Here is a 19,733-nt window from a genome sequence, read left to right as displayed (position 1 = left end):
GCAGAATTATTCAGCGCTTTTGATTAAGGTGCAGAAATGCTCAGGGCTGTCCTACAGGAAGGCTAAATTTGCAGCTATGCATGGGAAAAATTCAGTGAGGAAAAAAAAGCAAGCAGAGACTCACTGAGCAACTGAGGACTAACCACAACTGCACTACCTGGTCTGTCTGGGCTGACAAAGTGCAATTAGAGTTGGGAAATGTCCCAAGGACTCGGTAACATTATCTAAGGCCTCAGTGACCAATATGGTAGGTGCTAATGACAAGTGATTTTTAAACAAATCAAATAAAATTTAAAATTCAACTCCTCAATTGCAGTAGGCTTGCTTCAAGAGCAAAGCAGCCCCCAGTGACTAGTGGTTGCCATGCTAGATAGAAAAGATGAAGAACACCTATCATCACAGAACACCCCATTAACCAGCACCACTCAGAGGGCAGGAATGAAGTACAGAGGAGCCAAGAAGAGAGAAAGAGCCTAAGTTTTTGAGCCCAGGTAACACAGTTCTGTTTGCAAAACTTGTAAACACAAACAAGAGCAGGTTTAGGAATAAAGAAGAGCCTCTTTAGGAGTTCATGACTTCAAAGAGCTTTCAGGACTTTATGCAGGAAGAGAAAACAGAGCTGGCAATGGAGGAGACTCTGAACACAAATGGCACTGAAAATAAAGTAGAAATCAAGATCTATGAGGAGATCACTAAAAGAGAAAGACCAGAAACACCAGGGAAGGAGATTAAGCAGCATCATGAAGGATCCTTATGTTTATGTGACAGGGAGGGGAGACTGAACAAATGTTATCAAGAGGTAGAAATGGGCCTAGAGTAATTCTGACCCCAAAGCAGAAAGGAAGAGAGAAAGTGGGGAAAGGTTGACAGAGTTAAGAGTTCAGAAATATCAAGTAAACCAAATGATAACAAGATTTGAATTTGCTGCACAGAGGTCCCTGCAGATCTGAGTGAGCAAATGCAGTTCAACTGTGGGACTAAGGAAAAACGGTGGGAGCAGAAAGTCTCCCTGAAGCTGGGTCTGCATTCCTAACACCCCTGATGGATCTCTATCCAAGTGGGCTCACAGGACCCACGCTTGGCTTTAACTTCACCAACGTACTTGAGCTCCACTCTGTCCCGCGTGCAGATCTCAAAGTCCCGTATGTCTAAGTGGAGATGAACTCATCCCTGGTCATGGGCCCAAGTTTCCAACTGCTTCTTGAATGATTCCATCTGAGTGTAAACAGTGACTTTTGCACTCATAAAAGCTAACTCCGAACTCATCATCTCACTCCCCACACTTGGACTTCCTCCTGGGTTAAACCTAAGTACCTAAGGACTAAACCTGAAACTCCTTCCAGATTCTACCCTCTCTTAAACCTTTACACATTCAGATCAAACATTAGGTTGAGGCAGTTTTACCTGCTTTCCACTTTTTAAAAGTCAGACCTCTGCTCTTCAGTGTTCCTGATCACTGCAGGATATTCCCTCATGTGGTCACTGAAGAACAATTTCTAACTGTGCACCTGCCTCCAATCACTCCCCTGAGAGAGAACCGTATGTGTTTTATCTAAAGAACCCATCTTACCATATATTGCTCTTTCAGTACCTTCCCTTCATAAGGCTGAGATCTGAGCATGCTATAAAGGGCCCAGTAAAATTTATTCTTCCATTCTATCCTCAATCTCCTCTTTCTCCATTTCCTGTTCCAGAAATGCCCAACAACACAGTTATTTCTTATCTATTTGTTCATGCTGGACCCAATGTCTTCAAATCTCTACAAACCTGTCCCTTATGCGACCTGCCCCCTTCTCTTCCTCACCAAGTTGTGTAAGTACTCTCCAGGGAAGTCCCATAAACACTGTGAATGTTATTGCCTTTATCTCTCTCTTCTATCAAACTGCCATCCTCTATAGCTTTTTATTATCCATGCCTAACCCAGTGTTTTTGAATTATAACAGGCCTTGATTAAAGTTTCTAGAATAAATGAGTGAACAAATAAGCAAATAAATGAAAATATCAAGCATAAGACCTAAAAGTTCCTCTTCTATATCAGCATTTTTGTCATTATTTAAAATAAGTGCCTAAAGCTAATGATAAAAATTTCAACTAACTTTTATAATACAAGAAACTGATACACACAGGCAGCCCATGTAAAGGTAGACAGGCCTTCCAAACCCAGGATCTGTGGTCAGAGTAACAGCTCTAACAGCTGCTTCCAGAGGAAAGAATCTACAGCAGAGTAGATCTGTTTGGGAAATTCTCCCAGAGATTTAGTAACAGAAAGTGGAGGAAATTCCTATAGACATGAACTTACCTATAATTAGAATGAAATCTAGGCCATAGGGACAACTTATTTATATCACATGTTTATTTAAAAGATGAAATAAAGTTAAGGACATCTTTTGTTGCTGTTATACGTAAGTTCCCCAAGGACAGAGACTTAACCATGTCTTCATGAAACTTAACAATGGGTCCAGGACACATTTACTGAAAAAGTAAATATATGTAAATATGTGTAAAAGTTATGTATAACTTTTATATGGTTCTATAAAAACATCCAATATCAACCAGGGTCCTGCTTATTATCTCAAAATGTAGGAATGGATTATAAAAGAACCTCTCTTTTTCACTTCTTCTCAAAACCTCTCATGCCTCTGCTCTCCATAATGATGAAATAAAAAAAAGAGTTAACAGCTTTCATTCCTAACATGTACCAGGTTATAATGTAATGATAATCATGGTTTATACAAATGCTTTGTAACAAAACTGCAAATTAAGTTATTCAAATATATCTTATTTTGAATAGACTTCAATGAAATTAAAGCATGAAATCAGCATCTATGACACAGAATACTACATGATCTTGGTCTTCCTGCCTGCACCAGAAAAGGATGGAGTCTATAAAGCTGAGGGCCTTGTCCAGGTCATAAAACTTTCCTGGCTTAACAGCGCCCAGGCTCAGTGCAAGTCTCGAAGGTCCATATCATGGGTCAACATGATCTGGTCCCGTGGCTGATTCCATACCCAACCCTCTAGGCTGGTCTCAGACTCCTGTCTTCTATGCCTCTTATAGGGCTAAAATCTTGTTTTATACAGTGATTTCCTTGGAAGGGGATCTTAAGGAGTGTCCTTGTAGCCTAGTGGTATCTGACTATTGACAACACAGCTAATAGTTTTGTTTTTTTTTTAACAATACCAATAATGACATGTTATTGGATAGAAATATTTCAGATGAACTAATTAGGCAACCCCAAAATTACATTTCTTACAAAACAGGATATAAGTAGAAGTTACTATGTAAGTGCAGTAAAAGATTTACTTTATCTAGGTGCAGTAGCACACACCTCTAATCCCACCTACTCAGGAGGTTGAGGCAGGAGAATTCCAAGTTTGAGGCCAGCTGGACAACTTGGTAAGACCCTGTCTCAAAATAACAAATAAATTTTTTAAAAGGGCTAAGAATATAATTCAGTGACAGATCAGCCAGCACCCCTGAGTTCAACCTCTAGTAATGGCCAAAAAAAATTGTAGTAGTCTTGAGTGTTTATCTTATTATTGAAAGAAATAATAATTAAATGTTAATAAATATAAACGAAACAAGACTACCTAATCCTCATAAAACTCCTCACTACATATGGAGATCATCTGTGAGAAAAATATAAACATATGCCAGTAATGACTTCAATTGCACATTTAAGTTTTAAAGTTATGCTGCGACTTAATTAGAATTCCTTCTCCTTTGAGATAGCTCTTTCCTTTTTGTATTTCTTTGACTGCCTTTGGATTAGAGGAGTCTTTTTCAACACTAACAAAATAGGTTTTTCTGTTCTAAAATTAATCCCTGTATCAGTTTAATTAAAAAACTTAGTTATCCTTTGGGTCTTTCTTTTTTTTTTAATTTTGCTCTAGTTACATAAAAATTACTTTTATATAGGATGTAATCCATTTCCTAATGCAGATATGACTTTAAAAATTGTATTTTTACACTATAAACACCTAACTTAAAAGATATTTCTATTTTAATACTATCCTATAATTAAAAATGCATAACTTTCTAATTAAACATAATATAATCAATCTTAGTTATTTTAAACTATTGGTATTTTTCATCAAAACAATGGCCTTAAATGTCACAGCATCTTCTCTGCCCTTGGCACTTATGATGTCCTTGAACACATAATCAAGTGGGAACTGAAAACTTAATTAGAAACCAAACAAAAATCAGGACTGACACACTGGAGGAAGTCAGCAACCCCTGGGGGCGCTGCATTAGTCTGGGACTAGGCGACTGACCCAGGATGTCTGCCTGATGCCTGAATCAGGTGAGGTGAACACTCCAGCTCAGGGAAGCAGCGGGGCCCTCTGCCCTCAACACACTCCCTGCTCTCATCCTTCACTTCCATCTCCTCTGCTAGGCCTTGATCTGCCACATTTACTTTAGATATGAAATCACCAGTCTCAGGCAGTATCTGACTTTAAGTTCAACTGGTGGGTCGCTTGTTTTCCTTATTAGTGGCACAATGGTGGTTTATGACACTGTAACAAACATGCAGATATATTCCAAAAGGCAGCTTACTGAAAATGTTTTTTTTTTTTTAATTTATTTATTTATTTTTATTATAAAACTGTAAACAAATGGGATACATGTTGTTTCTCTGTCTGTACATGGCATAAAGGCATACCATTTGTGTAATCATAAATCTACATAGGGTAATGTTGTTTGATTCATTCTGCCATTTTTTCCCTTCCCCCCCCCACCCTTCCCCTCCATCTATACAGTCCTTCCTTCCTCCATTCCTGCCCCCCTCCCTAAACCCAACTCCAACCCCAACACTAACCCTTCCCACCCCCCATTATGTGTCATCATCCACTTATTAGCGATATCATTCTTCCTTTGGATTTTTGAGATTGGCTTATCTCACTTAGCATGATATTCTCCAGTTTCATCCATTTGCCTGCAAATGCCATAATTTTATCATTCTTTATGGCTGAGTAATATTCCATTGTATATATATACCACATTTTCTTTATCCATTCATCAACTGAAGGACATCTAGGTTGGTTCCACAATCTGGCTATTGTGAACTGAGCAGCTATGAACATTGATGTGGCTGTATCTCTGTAATATGCTGATTTTAAGTCCTTTGGGTATAGGCCAAGGAGTGGGATAGCTGGGTCAAATGGTGTTTCCATTCCAAGTTTTCTAAGGAATCTCCACACTGCTTTCCAGAGTGGCTGCACTAATTTGCAGCCCCACCAGCAATGTAAGAGTGTACCTTTCTCCCCACATCCTCGCCAACACCTGTTGTTGCTTGTATTCTTGATAATTGCCATTCTAATTGGGGTGAGATGGAATCTTAGGGTGGTTTTGATTTGCATTTCTCTTATTACTAGAGATGTTGAACATTTTTCCATATGTTTGTTGATTGCTTGTATATCTTCTTCTGTGAAGTGTCTATTCATTTCCTTAGCCCATTTGTCGATTGGATTATTTACATTCTTGGTGTAGAGTTTTTTGAGTTCTTTATAGATTCTGGAGATTAGCGCTCTATCTGAAGTATGATTGGCAAAGATTTTCTCCCACTCTGTAGGCTCTTTCTTTGCATTGCTGATAGTTTCCTTTGCTGAGAGAAAGCTTTTTAGTTTGAATCTATCCCAGTTATTAATTCTTGCTTTTATTTCTTGTGCTATGGGAGTCCTGTTGAGGAAGTCTGGTCCTAAGCCGACATGTTGAAGCTCTGGACCTACTTTTTCTTCTATAAGATGCAAGGTCTCTGGTCTGATTCCGAGATCCTTAATCCATTTTGAGTTTAGTTTCGTGCATGGTGAGAGATATGGGTTTAGTTTCATTCTGTTGCATATGGATTTCCAATTCTCCCAGCACCATTTGTTGAAGAGGCTATCTTTTCTCCATTGCATATTTTTGGCCCCTTTGTCTAGTATGAGAAAATTGTATTTATTTGGGTTTGTGTCCGTGTCCTCTATTCTGTACCATTGATCCACCTTTCTATTTTGGTACCAATACCATGCCGTTTTTGTTACTATTGCTTTGTAGTAGAGTTGAAGATCTGGTATTGCGATACCCCCTGCTTCACTCTTTCTGCCAAGGATTGCTTTAGCTATTCTGGGTTTTTTATTCTTCCAGATGAATTTCATAATTGCTTGCTCTATTTCTGTAAGGTACATCATTGGGATTTTAATTGGAATTGCATTGAATCTGTATAGCACTTTTGGTAGTATGGCCATTTTGACAATATTAATTCTTCCTATCCAAGAACATGGGAGATCCTTCCATCTTCTAAGGTTTTCTTGAATTTCTTTCTTTAGTGTTCTGTAGTTCTCATTGTAGAGGTCTTTCACCTCTTTTGTGAGATTGATTCCCAAATACTTTGTTTTTTTCGAAGCTATTGTGAATGGGGTAGTTTTCCTAATTTCTCTTTCTGAAGATTCATCGCTTATATATAAAAATGCCTTAGATTTATGTGCATTGATCTTATATCCCGCTACTTTACTGAATGCACTTATGAGATCTAAAAGTTTTCTGGTGGAATTTCCTGGTTCCTCTAAGTATACCATCATATCATCAGCAAATAGGGATAGTTTGAGTTCTTCTTTTCCTATTCGTATCCCTTTAATTTCTTTGGTCTGTCTAATTGCTCTGGCTAGAGTTTCAAGGACGATATTGAATAGAAGTGGTGAAAGAGGGCATCCTTGCCTTGTTCCAGTTTTTAGAGGGAATGCTTTCAGTTTTTCACCATTTAGAATGATATTAGCCATGGGTTTAGCGTAGATGGCCTTTACAATGTTAAGGAATGTTCCCACTATCCCTATTTTTTCTAGTGTTTTGAGCATGAAGGGGTGCTGTATTTTATCGAATGCTTTTTCTGCATCTATCGAAATAATCATGTGATTCTTGACTTTAAGTCTATTGATATGGTGAATGACATTTATTGATTTCCTGATGTTGAACCAACCTTGCATCCCTGGGATGAAACCCACTTGATCATGGTGCACTATCTTTTTAATATGTTTTTGTATGCGATTTGCTAAAATTTTGTTGAGAATTTTTGCGTCGATGTTCATTAAGGATATTGGTCTGAAATTTTCTTTCCTCGATGTGTCTCTGTCTGGTTTAGGAATCAGGGTAATATTGGCTTCATAGAATGAGTTTGGGAGAGTTCCCTCCTCTTCTATTTTCTGGAATACTTTGAGAAGTATTGGAATGAGTTCTTCTTTAAAAGTTTTGTAGAACTCGGTTGAGAACCCATCTGGTCCCGGACTTTTCTTTGTTGGTAGGCTTTTGATGACTTCTTCTATTTCATTACTTGAAATTGGTCTATTTAAATTGTGTATGTCCTCCTCGTTCAGTTTAGGCAATTCATATGTCTCTAGAAACCTGTTGATGTCTTTGAAATTTTCTATTTTGTTGGAGTATAGATTTTCAAAATAGCTTCTAATTATGTTTTGTATTTCGGTCGTGTCTGTTGTGATATTTCCTTGTTCATTCCGAATTTTAGTGATTTGGGTTTTCTCTCGTCTTCTCTTTGTTAGTGTGGCTAAAGGTTTATCAATTTTGTTTATTTTTTCGAAGAACCAACTATTTATTTTGTCAATTTTTTGTATTGTTTCTTTCGTTTCAATTTCGTTGATTTCAGCTCTCAGTTTAACTATTTCCTGTCTTCTACTACTTTTGGTGTTGGTCTGTTCTTCTTTTTCTAGGGCTTTGAGCTGTAGTGTTAGGTCATTTATTTTTTGAGTTTTACTTCTTTTATTAAATGCGCTCCATGAAATAAATCTTCCTCTAAGTACTGCTTTCATAGTGTCCCAGAGATTTTGATATGTTGTTTCTTTGTTCTCGTTTACCTCTAAGAATTTTTTAATTTCCTTCCTAATATCTTCTGTTATCCATTCATCATATAGTAGCATATTGTTTAATCTCCAGGTGTTGGAGTAGTTTCTGTTTTTTACTCTTTCATTAATTTGTAACTTCAATCCATTATGATCTGATAGAATACAAGGTAGTGTCTCTATCTTCTTGTATTTGCTGACATTAGCTTTGTGGCATAATATATGGTCTATTTTAGAGAAGGATCCATGTGCTGCTGAGAAGAAAGTGTATTCGCTCTTGGTTGGATGGTATATTCTATAAATGTCTGTTAAGTCTAAATTATTGATTGTGTTATTGAGATCTATGGTTTCTTTGTTCAATTTTTGTTTGGAAGATCTGTCCAGTGGGGAAAGAGGCGTGTTAAAATCACCTAGTATTATTGTGTTATGGTCTATTTGGTTTCTAAAATTGAGAAGGATTTGTTTAACATACATGGATGAGCCACTGTTTGGGGCATAGATGTTTATGATTGTTATATCTTGCTGATTTATGCTTCCCTTAAGCAGTATGAAATGTCCTTCTTTATCCCTTCTAACTAACATTGGCTTGAAGTCCACATTATCTGAAATGAGGATGGATACTCCAGCTTTTTTGCTGAGCCCATGTGCATGGTATGTTTTTCCCCATCCTTTCACCTTTAGTCTATGGGTATCTCTTTCTATGAGGTGAGTCTCTTGCTGGCAACATATTGTTGGATCTTTCTTTTTAATCCAATCTGCCAGTCTATGTCTTTTGATTGATGAATTCAGGCCATTAACATTCAGGGTTATTATTGAGATATGATTTGTATTCCCAGTCATTTGGTTCATATTTAAAATTTTTGACACATCTTGGTTCCTCCTTTATTTGACAGTTCGTTTAGGATAATTCCTCCCTTTGCTGATTTGCTTCTTTGTTTTTTATCTCTTCCTCATGAAATATTTTGCTGAGAATGTTCTGTAATGCTGGCTTTCTTTTTGTAAATTCTTTTAGCTTTTGTTTATCATGGAATGATCTTATTTCATCGTCAAATTTGAAGGTAAGTTTTGCTGGGTATAAGATTCTTGGTTGGCATCCATTTTCTTTCAGAGCTTGAAAAATGTTGTTCCAGGCCCTTCTAGCTTTTAGGGTCTGGATTGAAAAATCTGCTGATATCCGTATTGGCTTCCCCCTGAATGTAATTTGGTTCTTTTCTCTCACAGCCTTTAAAATTCTGTCTTTATTTTGTATGTTAGGTATTTTCATTATAATGTGCCTTGGTGTGGGTCTGTTGTAATTTTGTGTATTTGGAGTCCTATAAGCCTCTTGGACTTGATTTTCCATTTCATTCTTCAGATTTGGGAAATTTTCTGATATTATTTCTTCAAATAGATTGTTCATTCCTTTGGTTTGTTTCTCTAAGCCTTCCTCAATCCCAATAATTCTCAAATTTGGCCTTTTCATGATATCCCATAGTTCTTGGAGATTCTGTTCATGATTTCTCACCATCTTCTCTGTTTGTTCAACTTTGTTTTCGAGGTTAAATATTTTGTCTTCAATATCTGAAGTTCTGTCTTCCAGCTGTTCTATCCTATTGGTTATGCTTTCTATGGAGTTCTTAATTTGGTTTATTGTTTCCTTCATTTCAAGGATTTCTGATTGGTTTTTTTTCAATATCTCTAACTCTTTATTGAAATGATCTTTTGCTTCCTGAATTTGCTCTGTTAACTGTCGATTGGTGCAATCGTTCAATGCCTGCATTTGCTCTTTCATCTCATCGTTTGCTTCCCTAATCATTTTAATTATGTACATTCTGAACTCCCTTTCTGTCATTTCTTCTGCCATGCTGTCGTTGGATTTTATTGATGTAACATCTAGATTTGTTTGGGGCATTTTCTTCCCTTGTTTTCTCATATTGTTCAGGGATCAGTGGGTCATTAAGATATTGCAGATTTCCTCTATCAACTTATAATGTCCCTGAAGATTGCTAGTATATCCCCTCTTATCCTTCAGTAGCCTGAAGTCTTGGAGGAGGTTGATAATGCAGAGCTCCACGAAGAAGCTGCCTCTCTAGGTGTGGTAACCCTCAGGTGGCGTATATTCCCTGCTAGTGGGTGGAGGTGCCTCCACTTGTTGACCAATGGTCATCCAATGGGGAAGTAGACTGTGGGCTGAGGCAAGGCCTGTTTGTGCCTATGTCTCTGGCTTTACCGTCCCTGTGGGAAAACCTCCCCCGGCCGGGAAGAGTCACTCGGTGGGGACGTCTCGCTAGTCAGTTGCCCTCCTAGAGGTTCCCCTCAATCTACAACTACCACCTGGGCTGGGCTGTCTTCTTCTGCAACGATCCCAGGGGCCTGGACCTACGTCCTGGGCGTGGGAGCCTCACCCTTCGCAGGCGAGTCTCCTTAGGCTGCCTCTCCCAGAGAATCTGCCCGCCGCCCTGGAAACTTCGCTCCGCCCCTAGGCATGTCTCTGTGCGGCTCTTCCAGCAAGAAGCCACCTAGCTCCTGGGACCCTGCTCTGCACCAATCGCCTGGCTATGCAGCCCCTCCCCTGAGCCACCACCTGGAGCCCCGTACAATAGCTCCGAGACACAGAGACCCGCCACACACCTCCTCCTCCGGACAGCCGCCCGGTTTCTGACGCAGTCACTAGGAATCCAAACAACTCACTTCGGGTCTCCTCCTCCCGCCAACCACCCGTAGCCCTAGGCAGTCACTCCAAGTCCAAGTGACCCGCCCTGTTCCTCCTCCTCCTCCTTGGGGTAGCCCCCCAGGTGTTCAGGAACGGTGGCTCCGAGACCAGGTGACTCACCACGCTCCTCCTCCAGGCAGGCCACCGGTGTTCAGGAGCGGTTGCTTTTAGTCCAATCAGCTCACCACTCGCCTCCTCCTCTGGCAACCGCCTGTGGTTCTGATGCAGTCACTCCCAGGCTAAGCGTCCCACCGCTCTCCTCCTCCAGGCAGGCCACCAGCGTTCTGGAGCAGCTGCTCCGAGTTCAAACAGCTCGTCACGCAGCTCCTCCTTTGGCAACCGCCCGCAGCTCTGATGCAGTCACTCCCAGGTCAAGCAACACGCCGCGCTCCTCCTCCTCCTCCGGGCAACCTCCCGGCACTCAGGAGCGCTCGCTCTGAGTTCAAACAGTTCACCACGCAGCTCCTCCTCTGGCAACCGCCTGTGGTTCTGATGCAGTCACTCCCAGACCAAGCGTCCTGCCGCGCTCCTCCTCTTCCTCCGGGCAGTCCCCCGGCGCTCAGGAGCGCCCACTCTGAGTTCAAACAGCTCACCACGCAGCTCCTCCTCTGGCAACCGCCCGTGGCTCTGATGCAGTCACTCCTAGACCCAAGCGACCCGCCGGGCCTCTGTTCCTCCTCCGGGCAACCCCCCGGTGTTCGGAAGCGGTCACTCTGGGTCCAAACAGCTCGCCACGCAGCTCCTCCCCAGGCAGCCACCCGGAGCCCCAGCGGCTGCTCGAGTCCAAGCGCTATGCTGAGCCGCCTCCTCTACGATGATCCCAGTTGTCCGTGTTTACCGCTCCAGCGGGGGGAGGGGCGTCTCGCCGAGCAACTCCACTTCACAAATTCCCTGCTTTCCGGGGCTACCGCCCCATCCGGGATGCCTCCCCAACAGGAGAGACTCACCCAGCAGCTTTGAGTTGGTCCCAAGTCTCTCACTATCTCCTCTTTTGAATCTTGCGTCCTGGAGCAGCGTGAAATGCAGCCGCCCTCTAGTCCGCCATCTTGGCCCGCCCCTGAAAATGTTTCTTTTACTTTCTAGCTAGGCTAGCAATAAGCTGCTGCTACCCCCAGCTAAAAGAAATCATTGAGTAGTTTATGAACTAGAACTTTCAAACTCAAAATTATTGGTTATTTTGAATAAGAATAAAATATTATAAAAATATTCTCTCCCTACATTAGAATTTTAAAATATGCTTTAAATTTAAAAAATAGAGGCTTCCTCTGATATTGTGGGTCTGAATGAGATTCCCACGATTATGCAATTATGACATCAAGCTTGCATTTCTGAAAAGGCAGGGAAATAGTTTGCTTTGCTTTTATGGTGCTGGGGATTGAATTAAGAGACTTGTACATGCTAGCCAAGTGCTCTACCTCTAAGCAACCCTACAACCCATAGATAGACTTTTTGAGAACTGTGCTAACAAAAATTGAAGCCTACATTTCTATGAATCACATGGATACTCAACAGAAACCCCAGTCTTGACCCTTGAGAACTCTGAATATTACAGGGACATCCCTTCTTCCCTTCTACCGGTCCATTCTTGAACAAATATTTATTGAGTGCTTACTTTGTTCCAGGTACATTCCAAGCACTGGGAACATAACAATGAACAAAACAAAACCACCTGTCCTCACAGAACTAAATTCTAATGGAGGAGGAAACAAAGGAACAAGACACATAAAAAGACCTGGACAATTCTGGGTTTTAATTAGAGAGACTGGGTAGTGGATTGCAGATAACAAACCAGTCAGATAACACCTGGTGGGGGTGGGGAGAAACTGGAGAAGCAAAGTCACAGCTCCCTCTGGAGGGAGAAGCATACTTTTCCCATCCTTTGTTCCTCTACTCCAGGTAAAACTACCACAAAAGCATGGGAAACTATTATTTATCATTCTTTCTCCTTTTTCCTTTCTTACCTTGGTCTCTTCTAACTGCCTTTGCAGATTTTTGGGGTCCACAGCAATAGGTTCAAGTAAATGTTTGCTTGCTATGGCCTCACAGGCCTCAAGCCCAGAAAGAAGTCCACATGAAGCATCTTCGTAGTGTTGATATTTATCCACCAGATCTTTAAGATTATTTCCAAGAATATTGCACTAAATAACAAGAGACAGAAGGCAAGAGAAATTAAAACCTACTATTTTCTCCTGTGTTAAATAACTCTAGGACTTATGAGCTCTGTAACTTGGGAAAAAAAAGGAGTTCAACCAAAGTTCTGGGCCTGAGGTTTTCTCCTTTACATGAAGAAGTTAAAAAGCAACCCTAAAAATGAGGGAATAATTATAGATTTATGTGAGTTCGAATGAAGGATAAAGATATCAATCATCAGAAGCAGCAGATCTACCAGGGGCACATTCCCTGGGTTTTAGAAACCATGTGTACAGATTTGCATTTGATAAAATGATTTACAAGATACTTAATAAATCATTTCCAAATGTTGTACAAGATTGATTGTCACAAAGAGGACAAATAGTGTACAGTAAGAGTCAGTGATACTCTTCAAATTATTCAAAACCCTTTGCAAGTCTATGTAGCTAACACTGAAAACAGAGAGTGCTTAGCGTTCTTTTTTTAAACAAAACTATTTTACTTGCCCAGAGATGTAAAAAAAAGGGCAAAACGGTGTGTTGGTAATTAAGTATGCAAATAATATGTTCATCAAATCTGTGGAACAGTCTTGTATTTGACAAGAAAGCAGTTCCCAAGTTTGAGGCCACAAGCCCCTCTTTTAGCTTAGTTATATGCAATTGCCATCTGGTGGTCATCTCAGATATTACAGTGGTGAGCTAAGGTTTCCTGGAAATCAGTCAAAACTAACTTTAAACTCCTAAACTTTAAACACATCTGTCAGAAGTAAAACACATACATAAAACTGAAACTATAATTTCCCCTGAGTCATTTTTTAAGTTTCATGCTTCTAAATTCAAACTAAAAGTTAAGAGGACAGAGTGAAAACTATAATCACAGATTGATCTTTCCCCTAAAATATAACTAAAAAATACCTTTGAGTAGAGAGACCTGAAGCGATCAGTAGCATGATCCAGTTTGCTCTGGACTTCTCTGTAGGTGGAAGAAGTGTCAATGTTATCCTTGCCGACCTTGCCTCCATCTCTCTTGCTGCAAGATTTGGCGGCTTCCAACACCCTGTTTCCAGAAATTGTGATGTACCTCAGGTCACCTTTGTGAGAAATAACATCTTCTGAGAAACTCTTCTGCCTTTTCAACTTGGCCATTAAGCCGCTGAAGTCATCTGCACCTGCTTCCAGGTTTTCAAGCTCTTGCTCTGACTGCTGGAGCCAGTGCTCAAACTCGCTATAATCAGCGTCAAACTTCTCTAACTCTTCCTGCAGTGAGTGTGTTAACTTCATTTTCTTCTCAGATTCAGCCAGTGCAGTTTCATAATGTGTCTTCAGTTCCTTCATGTTTTTTTGCAGTTTCTCTTTTTCCTCAGGAGAGAGATAATGGCCTTGTTTTTCAAGCAACGCTTGTGCAGACTGTGTGGCTATGATGACCGCTTGGTGCTGAGAGATGATCTTCTCGTGTTGGGCCTACATGAAAACAAATTGACCATAACATTAAAGTTATCTGGAGCTCCCTGTGGCCTCAGGACTGACAGGTGTCAGTGACAAAGGGTTCCAACCTGCTTCTTGCCTCCCTTCTCAAGCAGTATGAAATTCTCCTTCGATGAATTTCAGCATAGCAAGAGTTGTATTTTGATCCCCCTTACCTTATTTTTAAGAAAATGTCCATAATTCTCTAATAAGTACTTAGATATTAATCACACAGGGCAAATTTCTCGAGAAGTTGGGGGAAGATATAACAAATTTCTATTCTAATTCTATAGGAAGCAAGTATAATCTAATCACATTTTATTCATTGCTCCCTTACAGTCACCCAAGAGGGACTGCTAAGACTTTACCACATTATTGAGTAAATAATTTTAACTGGGGAATGATCCTGATAAAACATTTAATTAGGAAAAAAACTTGCAATTTTAAAATTATAAAAACATTTTCATAATAAATAAGAATGATGTATAGGGAAGTCTAATAGAAATTTAAAAAGCATATACAATAAAAGAGAAAATTGGAGTGACTTGGCATCACTGGTTTTCAGTTTCCAGCCTGTGGAAACAGACAATAACCTTTGAACAGCATAGGTGTACTGTGAGGAGTACATGTGATCCATACCAAGACCACTTCCTGCAGAGCCTGACATGTGCTAGGTCCAGTCATCCCATGACCAAAGGCAACTCTGAGACAAGATCAAGCATTATGTGACATTTTAAGAATGGTTTTTCAAAAGTTGCCTTGGTCCAGCGATCAGTAGCATGATCCAGTTTGCTCTGGACTTCTCTGTAGGTGGAAGAAGTGTCAATGTTATCCTTGCCGACCTTGCCTCCATCTCTCTTGCTGCAAGATTTGATGAATGTAGTAGACATTCATCCTAGCTTTAATTCCCACCATTCAGGGAGTTTTTTGAAGGGCTTTTTAAAAAATCTCTTAACAACAGTCTGCACTGTCTAGATGAGCTGAGCTCAGAAAGGATACAAGTGAGCTCAGGACTGCTCAGCAATCCAGTCTGCAAACATGAATTCAAATCCAGCAGAGCGACCAAACACATGGTTGAATTTTAATTCCAACTCTCTCCCTTACTAAATGTGTAACTTGGGCAAGCTACTTGAGCTCTGTCAGTTTGTTTTCCTATAAAATGAAAATAAAAACCTTGCAGAGAAACTGGGAGGGCTAAATGAGGCAAGGCAGAAAGAGTGAAGAGTGCCTGGCCAATTGTAATTGTTCCATGAATGTTAATTATTACTACTGGCTCTGTTACTTTCTTATACTATTACTTTACTTTTGCAGAGACTACTGTTACTAATGGGTTCTCTTTATTCTTTCTGACTTGTCTAGAACTCACATAATTTATATCTAACATGAGGATAACAATGGACGTCCCTCTCTATGGCCATCAAGTCTTCATATGTGCTATGTTATCTCTATTTTTACTGACCCGGAAACAGAATTTGATGACACCACTATGTTTAAAGCAACACACCTTCACTTTCTGGTACTGCTGGTTCAGATTCTCCTCAGTGGTCCCAACATGCCCATCAAGGTCAGTTTCCAGCAGGTTACCATTGACTTCATCCTCTTCTCCCATCGACGACCTGCTATCGCCTTCTTGAAAATGGGTCCCATTCTGCTCAATGACCTGCTTGTGCTTTGCCCCTTCCCTTTCTGAATCTTTGTCCACATTTGACAACCAGTCCAAAAGGTTTTCTATTTTGGTTTTGCTCTCTTCCAGCTGCTTTGCAGCTGCAACCTGGGTAAAGAAGGTTCACATATGTATAATGAATGTAGACCAAGGCACAGTTTTAAGACACCCTCAGAGTAAATATTTAGATAATTTTAAGTTATAAAAATTGGCAGTGAAAACTTAACACATTGAAATTGAACCTTAAAGCAATGGGCAGTTACTCTGAAGTCCTCACTGCTCTTACAAAAATATTCCAAAATTTTAACTACACTTCATGAAGGCTCACACCCTCCACAAGTCCAGAGTCACGAATGTAAGAAGTGAAGCGAAGCCAAATTTCCAAGCTTTTTTCATATCTGGTCAATTACAAACCTGGACACCCAGAATTCTAGTTCTTGGGACTACTTACTGCTCATTCCCACCCAATATCACTAAATAAAATCAAGTAGCTGCTCCATCACCATTTTTGACAAAGCAATAGTGAACCACACATTTGAATAAGGACCTTTTCAGTTTCTTCCTTGATTGCTGTCTTCACAACTTTATCCAGCTCCTTTTTCGACTGTTCTGCTTTTAAGTTCAGCTGTTCACACTTTATCTTCGCTTCATTAAGTTTCTGTTCTATCAAAGCCTTATCTTCTTGTGACAGCTTTTCACCATTCTCTTTTAAGAAGTTCTCTGTGTTTTTCACTATTTCAGCCAATGCCTGTGCACTTCCCTGCATATCTTTCTGCAACTCCTTGTAACACAAAAGAAAAAAAATATTTTATTACATTATTATCTAATTCACTCTTCTAGAGTTGTAATTCTCAGAGGGGAAAGCAGAGAATCTAGCACATGTAGTTTGAAAAAAAAATTTTTGACAATGTTAATTTGAAGTGGTTTATAGCAATCAAAATATTTAATATAATTTGAAATCTCAACAGAAGAAAAGCATGAGATTTTTATGCTTGACAAAAGAGAGTAGTTTGTGAAATACTGAAAACATTGAAGTAGTTGATATACATGCAAGTTTGCATGAGCTGGCCTTTTTATAAGTATACATACAAAGTTTGTAAATATATGGTAATATTTATTCTGTTGCTAAACATTTTAAAAATATATTTATATTTATTGCTCAGGATTAAAAAAAATAGTTCCCCCAGTGAGCTAAAATACCTCCTTCTTCTAAATATCAGATCCTATATATATAATATGAAAAGTTTACATCTTTGCCCTGGCTGCCAGGAAGCTCAAAATTAAGATCTTTTCTCAGTTTTTTTCCCTTGTTTCAACAGAGGACAGAGCTATGTAATTTTTCCTCTGTTGTGCATTTTAATTCTCTATATTATACTATGTTTGAGTTTTAATATTATTTTTCTCCATACCTTAAGCCACCTAAATTTTTCTGAGAAGTATCTGAATTGAAAAAGGTCCTATTTATTTAATCATTGTTGTGCTCATGACTTAATTCAGAATATTTACTTAATTCTTATAATAATGTACCAACGAAAATATAACCCATGAACAAACCAAGACTCAAAGACATAAAGTTATGAAGCTAACAATATGTATAGTCTGGAATCTGAACCAATAGCTATCTAGTTAGTGAAGATGTTCTTTAACCTGATACCAAAATAAAGATTTCCTTATCTGATGTTTTCATTTTTTTTCATTGTCCTTCTATAAAAGGGAACAAATGACAGAGAAAAATGGGAGGAAGAAGTGGCAGCTAAGAAAGTGAAAACAAACAAAAACACCAAAAGCCCCAAACTAAGGGCTAATTTCTCTTGGTCTGCAAGTGAGAAGTCTAATCATAAATGGATTCAAATTTTAATTTACCATTCAAGCTATTTCCATCATCAAAGCTCCTTTATATCTCCTTCCATCCAATATCTTATCAAAAGAGTCAAGAAAATCACCTGGTCTGCTTCAATTTGGAAATCTAACGTTTGGTATAAAATTTAAAGCTCAGGCCTGGAGCCTCAAGATATGCCTTGCTTCTGAAAAATCTAAAATTTTTGGTATTTTTCAATGACCCTTACTGCTTTCTCCAAATGATAGTAATCAAACCTGATATGAACACAGAGCTGCTGATACAAAGCCAAATTCTACCTCTTGCTTGGACTGGTACTTCTTCAACTCAACAGTGCCATCTCCAATCACAAAGGCTTCTTGGTGACCGATGAGGCGGTTCTCAGTCTGGGTAAGGAGATCACATATCCCTTGCAGTTTCTCTTTGTACTCCTGTTGACGCTCTGCCACAATCTGAAGTGGAAAAAACCCAAAACACCTTCAATGTATGTTCAAAATTGCTATGTGATATTTCTTATTAGAACACACTTTTCCAAGTTCCTCTACTAGGCTTTTGTAAGTATGCTGTAAACATGATAGCAATGGGGTACACACTGAGCAAGTGACACAGAAAGAACGAGCATGTCCCATATACAAGGAAAGAGATCATGTATGGATGAAATTGCTCAACAGAATACTGGCCATGCATATGTGTAAGAGATGGAACTTCTGACCAACAGGAAGAAACATCCCATTTTCTTAAGCTCTTGAAACCTGCGACACACATAATTAATTCTGCAAAAGGACACCAAAAGAGAAGTTAGTTGTGATTTGTCAGTCAACATATCTGATGAGTATATACAGGTTATCATGCTAGAGACAATGTCTGGATGCTTCAAGAAATAATTAAAAAATTGCATGCAATATTTTTTTACTAAATATGTCTAAATGCACTCCCAAATTTTGATCATTATTGCTATTAGATATAACACTCTAGTACAACTCATTAAATTTTCTAAAATATTAATAAATCAAAACTAATACTTGCATCTTTCATGCTCCTATTATATATACACTAATTATTCATCTTATAGCCATAGTATAACATTTCATGTTTACTAAGAGCCTAGCACATGCTAGACCAATACTAAGTGTTTCATATATAATCTTATGTCACTGTTCATAACACTACCAGATAAACAGTATTACTATCTCCAATTTACCCATTAGAAAACAGGTTAAATGACGTGCCCTCACTCACACAATGAGTAGGGCAGCTGGCATGCAAACTCAGGCCTTTTGCCCCCAGAGCCCACAATCAGAGCTGCCATATTGCCTCCCAGAAGAAAAAGATACTCTTATCCTTCATTTGTCATATGTTCATCAATTTATCCCTTGACATTTCTGAGTGCATCTGTATTTCCTATTCTTAGTGGGGAAATAATGAATCTCACCTACAAAATGTAGTGTCAGGGAATCTAAGCTAAATTAAGGCATTGTCATGAAAAACAGTATTTGTTACACACTGCAGGATCTCTACATTGTATTCTGTCCATGGACACCTGTCCAGAAAATCTTGTCTATCAATGCTCTAATCCTTGCTATCTATGTTAAGGTTTCACACTGAAGTAAAGGAAGAATTCCAACTCTACAAAGGCAAACCTTCTGATCATCAAGATCTTGTTCTAGCTGTAACTGAGTCTCTAAACGTTGCACGTGGGTAGTTGCTGATTCCTGTACATCAAGAAAACACTTCTGAGTTGTATTTAAGAGCCTCAGCAGTTGTCTGCTTTGGTTGGGGGACAGATCTTGTGCATATTCAGAAATGAAGAACTGCACATCGAAGGCAGTAGTCTCTAGCTGCATTTTGGTATGTCCAAGATCTTTTAACACATTCTGTGAAAAAAGTAATACAAGTTATCAAAAGAGAATAAAGCCATGATGAGGTTTAGATTAACAATTAACATGCTCCTTTTATCATTATTCAAAGGTTTAATGACATTGTTTTTATTATTCATCATCTAGTAATATATGACAATTAATTATTTAAATTTGAAGATAGTTAATACTATGTAAGATAAATAAACCCTCCAGGAATAATTTATCTTACCCTGCCACATCACACTTGAATTCTGCC

General features: G+C 39.1%; 1 protein-coding gene across 1 annotated transcript in view; it reads right to left on the bottom strand.

The window, feature by feature from the left end:
• Positions 1-19,733, bottom strand: part of Dst (dystonin) — a 456,059-nt gene that overhangs the window by 109,867 nt on the left and 326,459 nt on the right. The window contains 6 exon segments of the mRNA XM_047559692.1: positions 12,487-12,663; positions 13,570-14,115; positions 15,623-15,889; positions 16,329-16,562; positions 17,918-18,070; positions 19,259-19,492. Of these exon segments, the coding sequence (XP_047415648.1) occupies positions 12,487-12,663; positions 13,570-14,115; positions 15,623-15,889; positions 16,329-16,562; positions 17,918-18,070; positions 19,259-19,492 (1,611 nt within the window).

This window comes from Sciurus carolinensis, chromosome 7, assembly GCF_902686445.1.
Source record: "Sciurus carolinensis chromosome 7, mSciCar1.2, whole genome shotgun sequence".
In the NCBI taxonomy this organism is placed as follows: domain Eukaryota; kingdom Metazoa; phylum Chordata; class Mammalia; order Rodentia; family Sciuridae; genus Sciurus; species Sciurus carolinensis.
The sequence above is the reverse complement of the archived record's forward strand: the minus strand, read 5'-3'. Positions and strand labels throughout refer to the sequence as shown.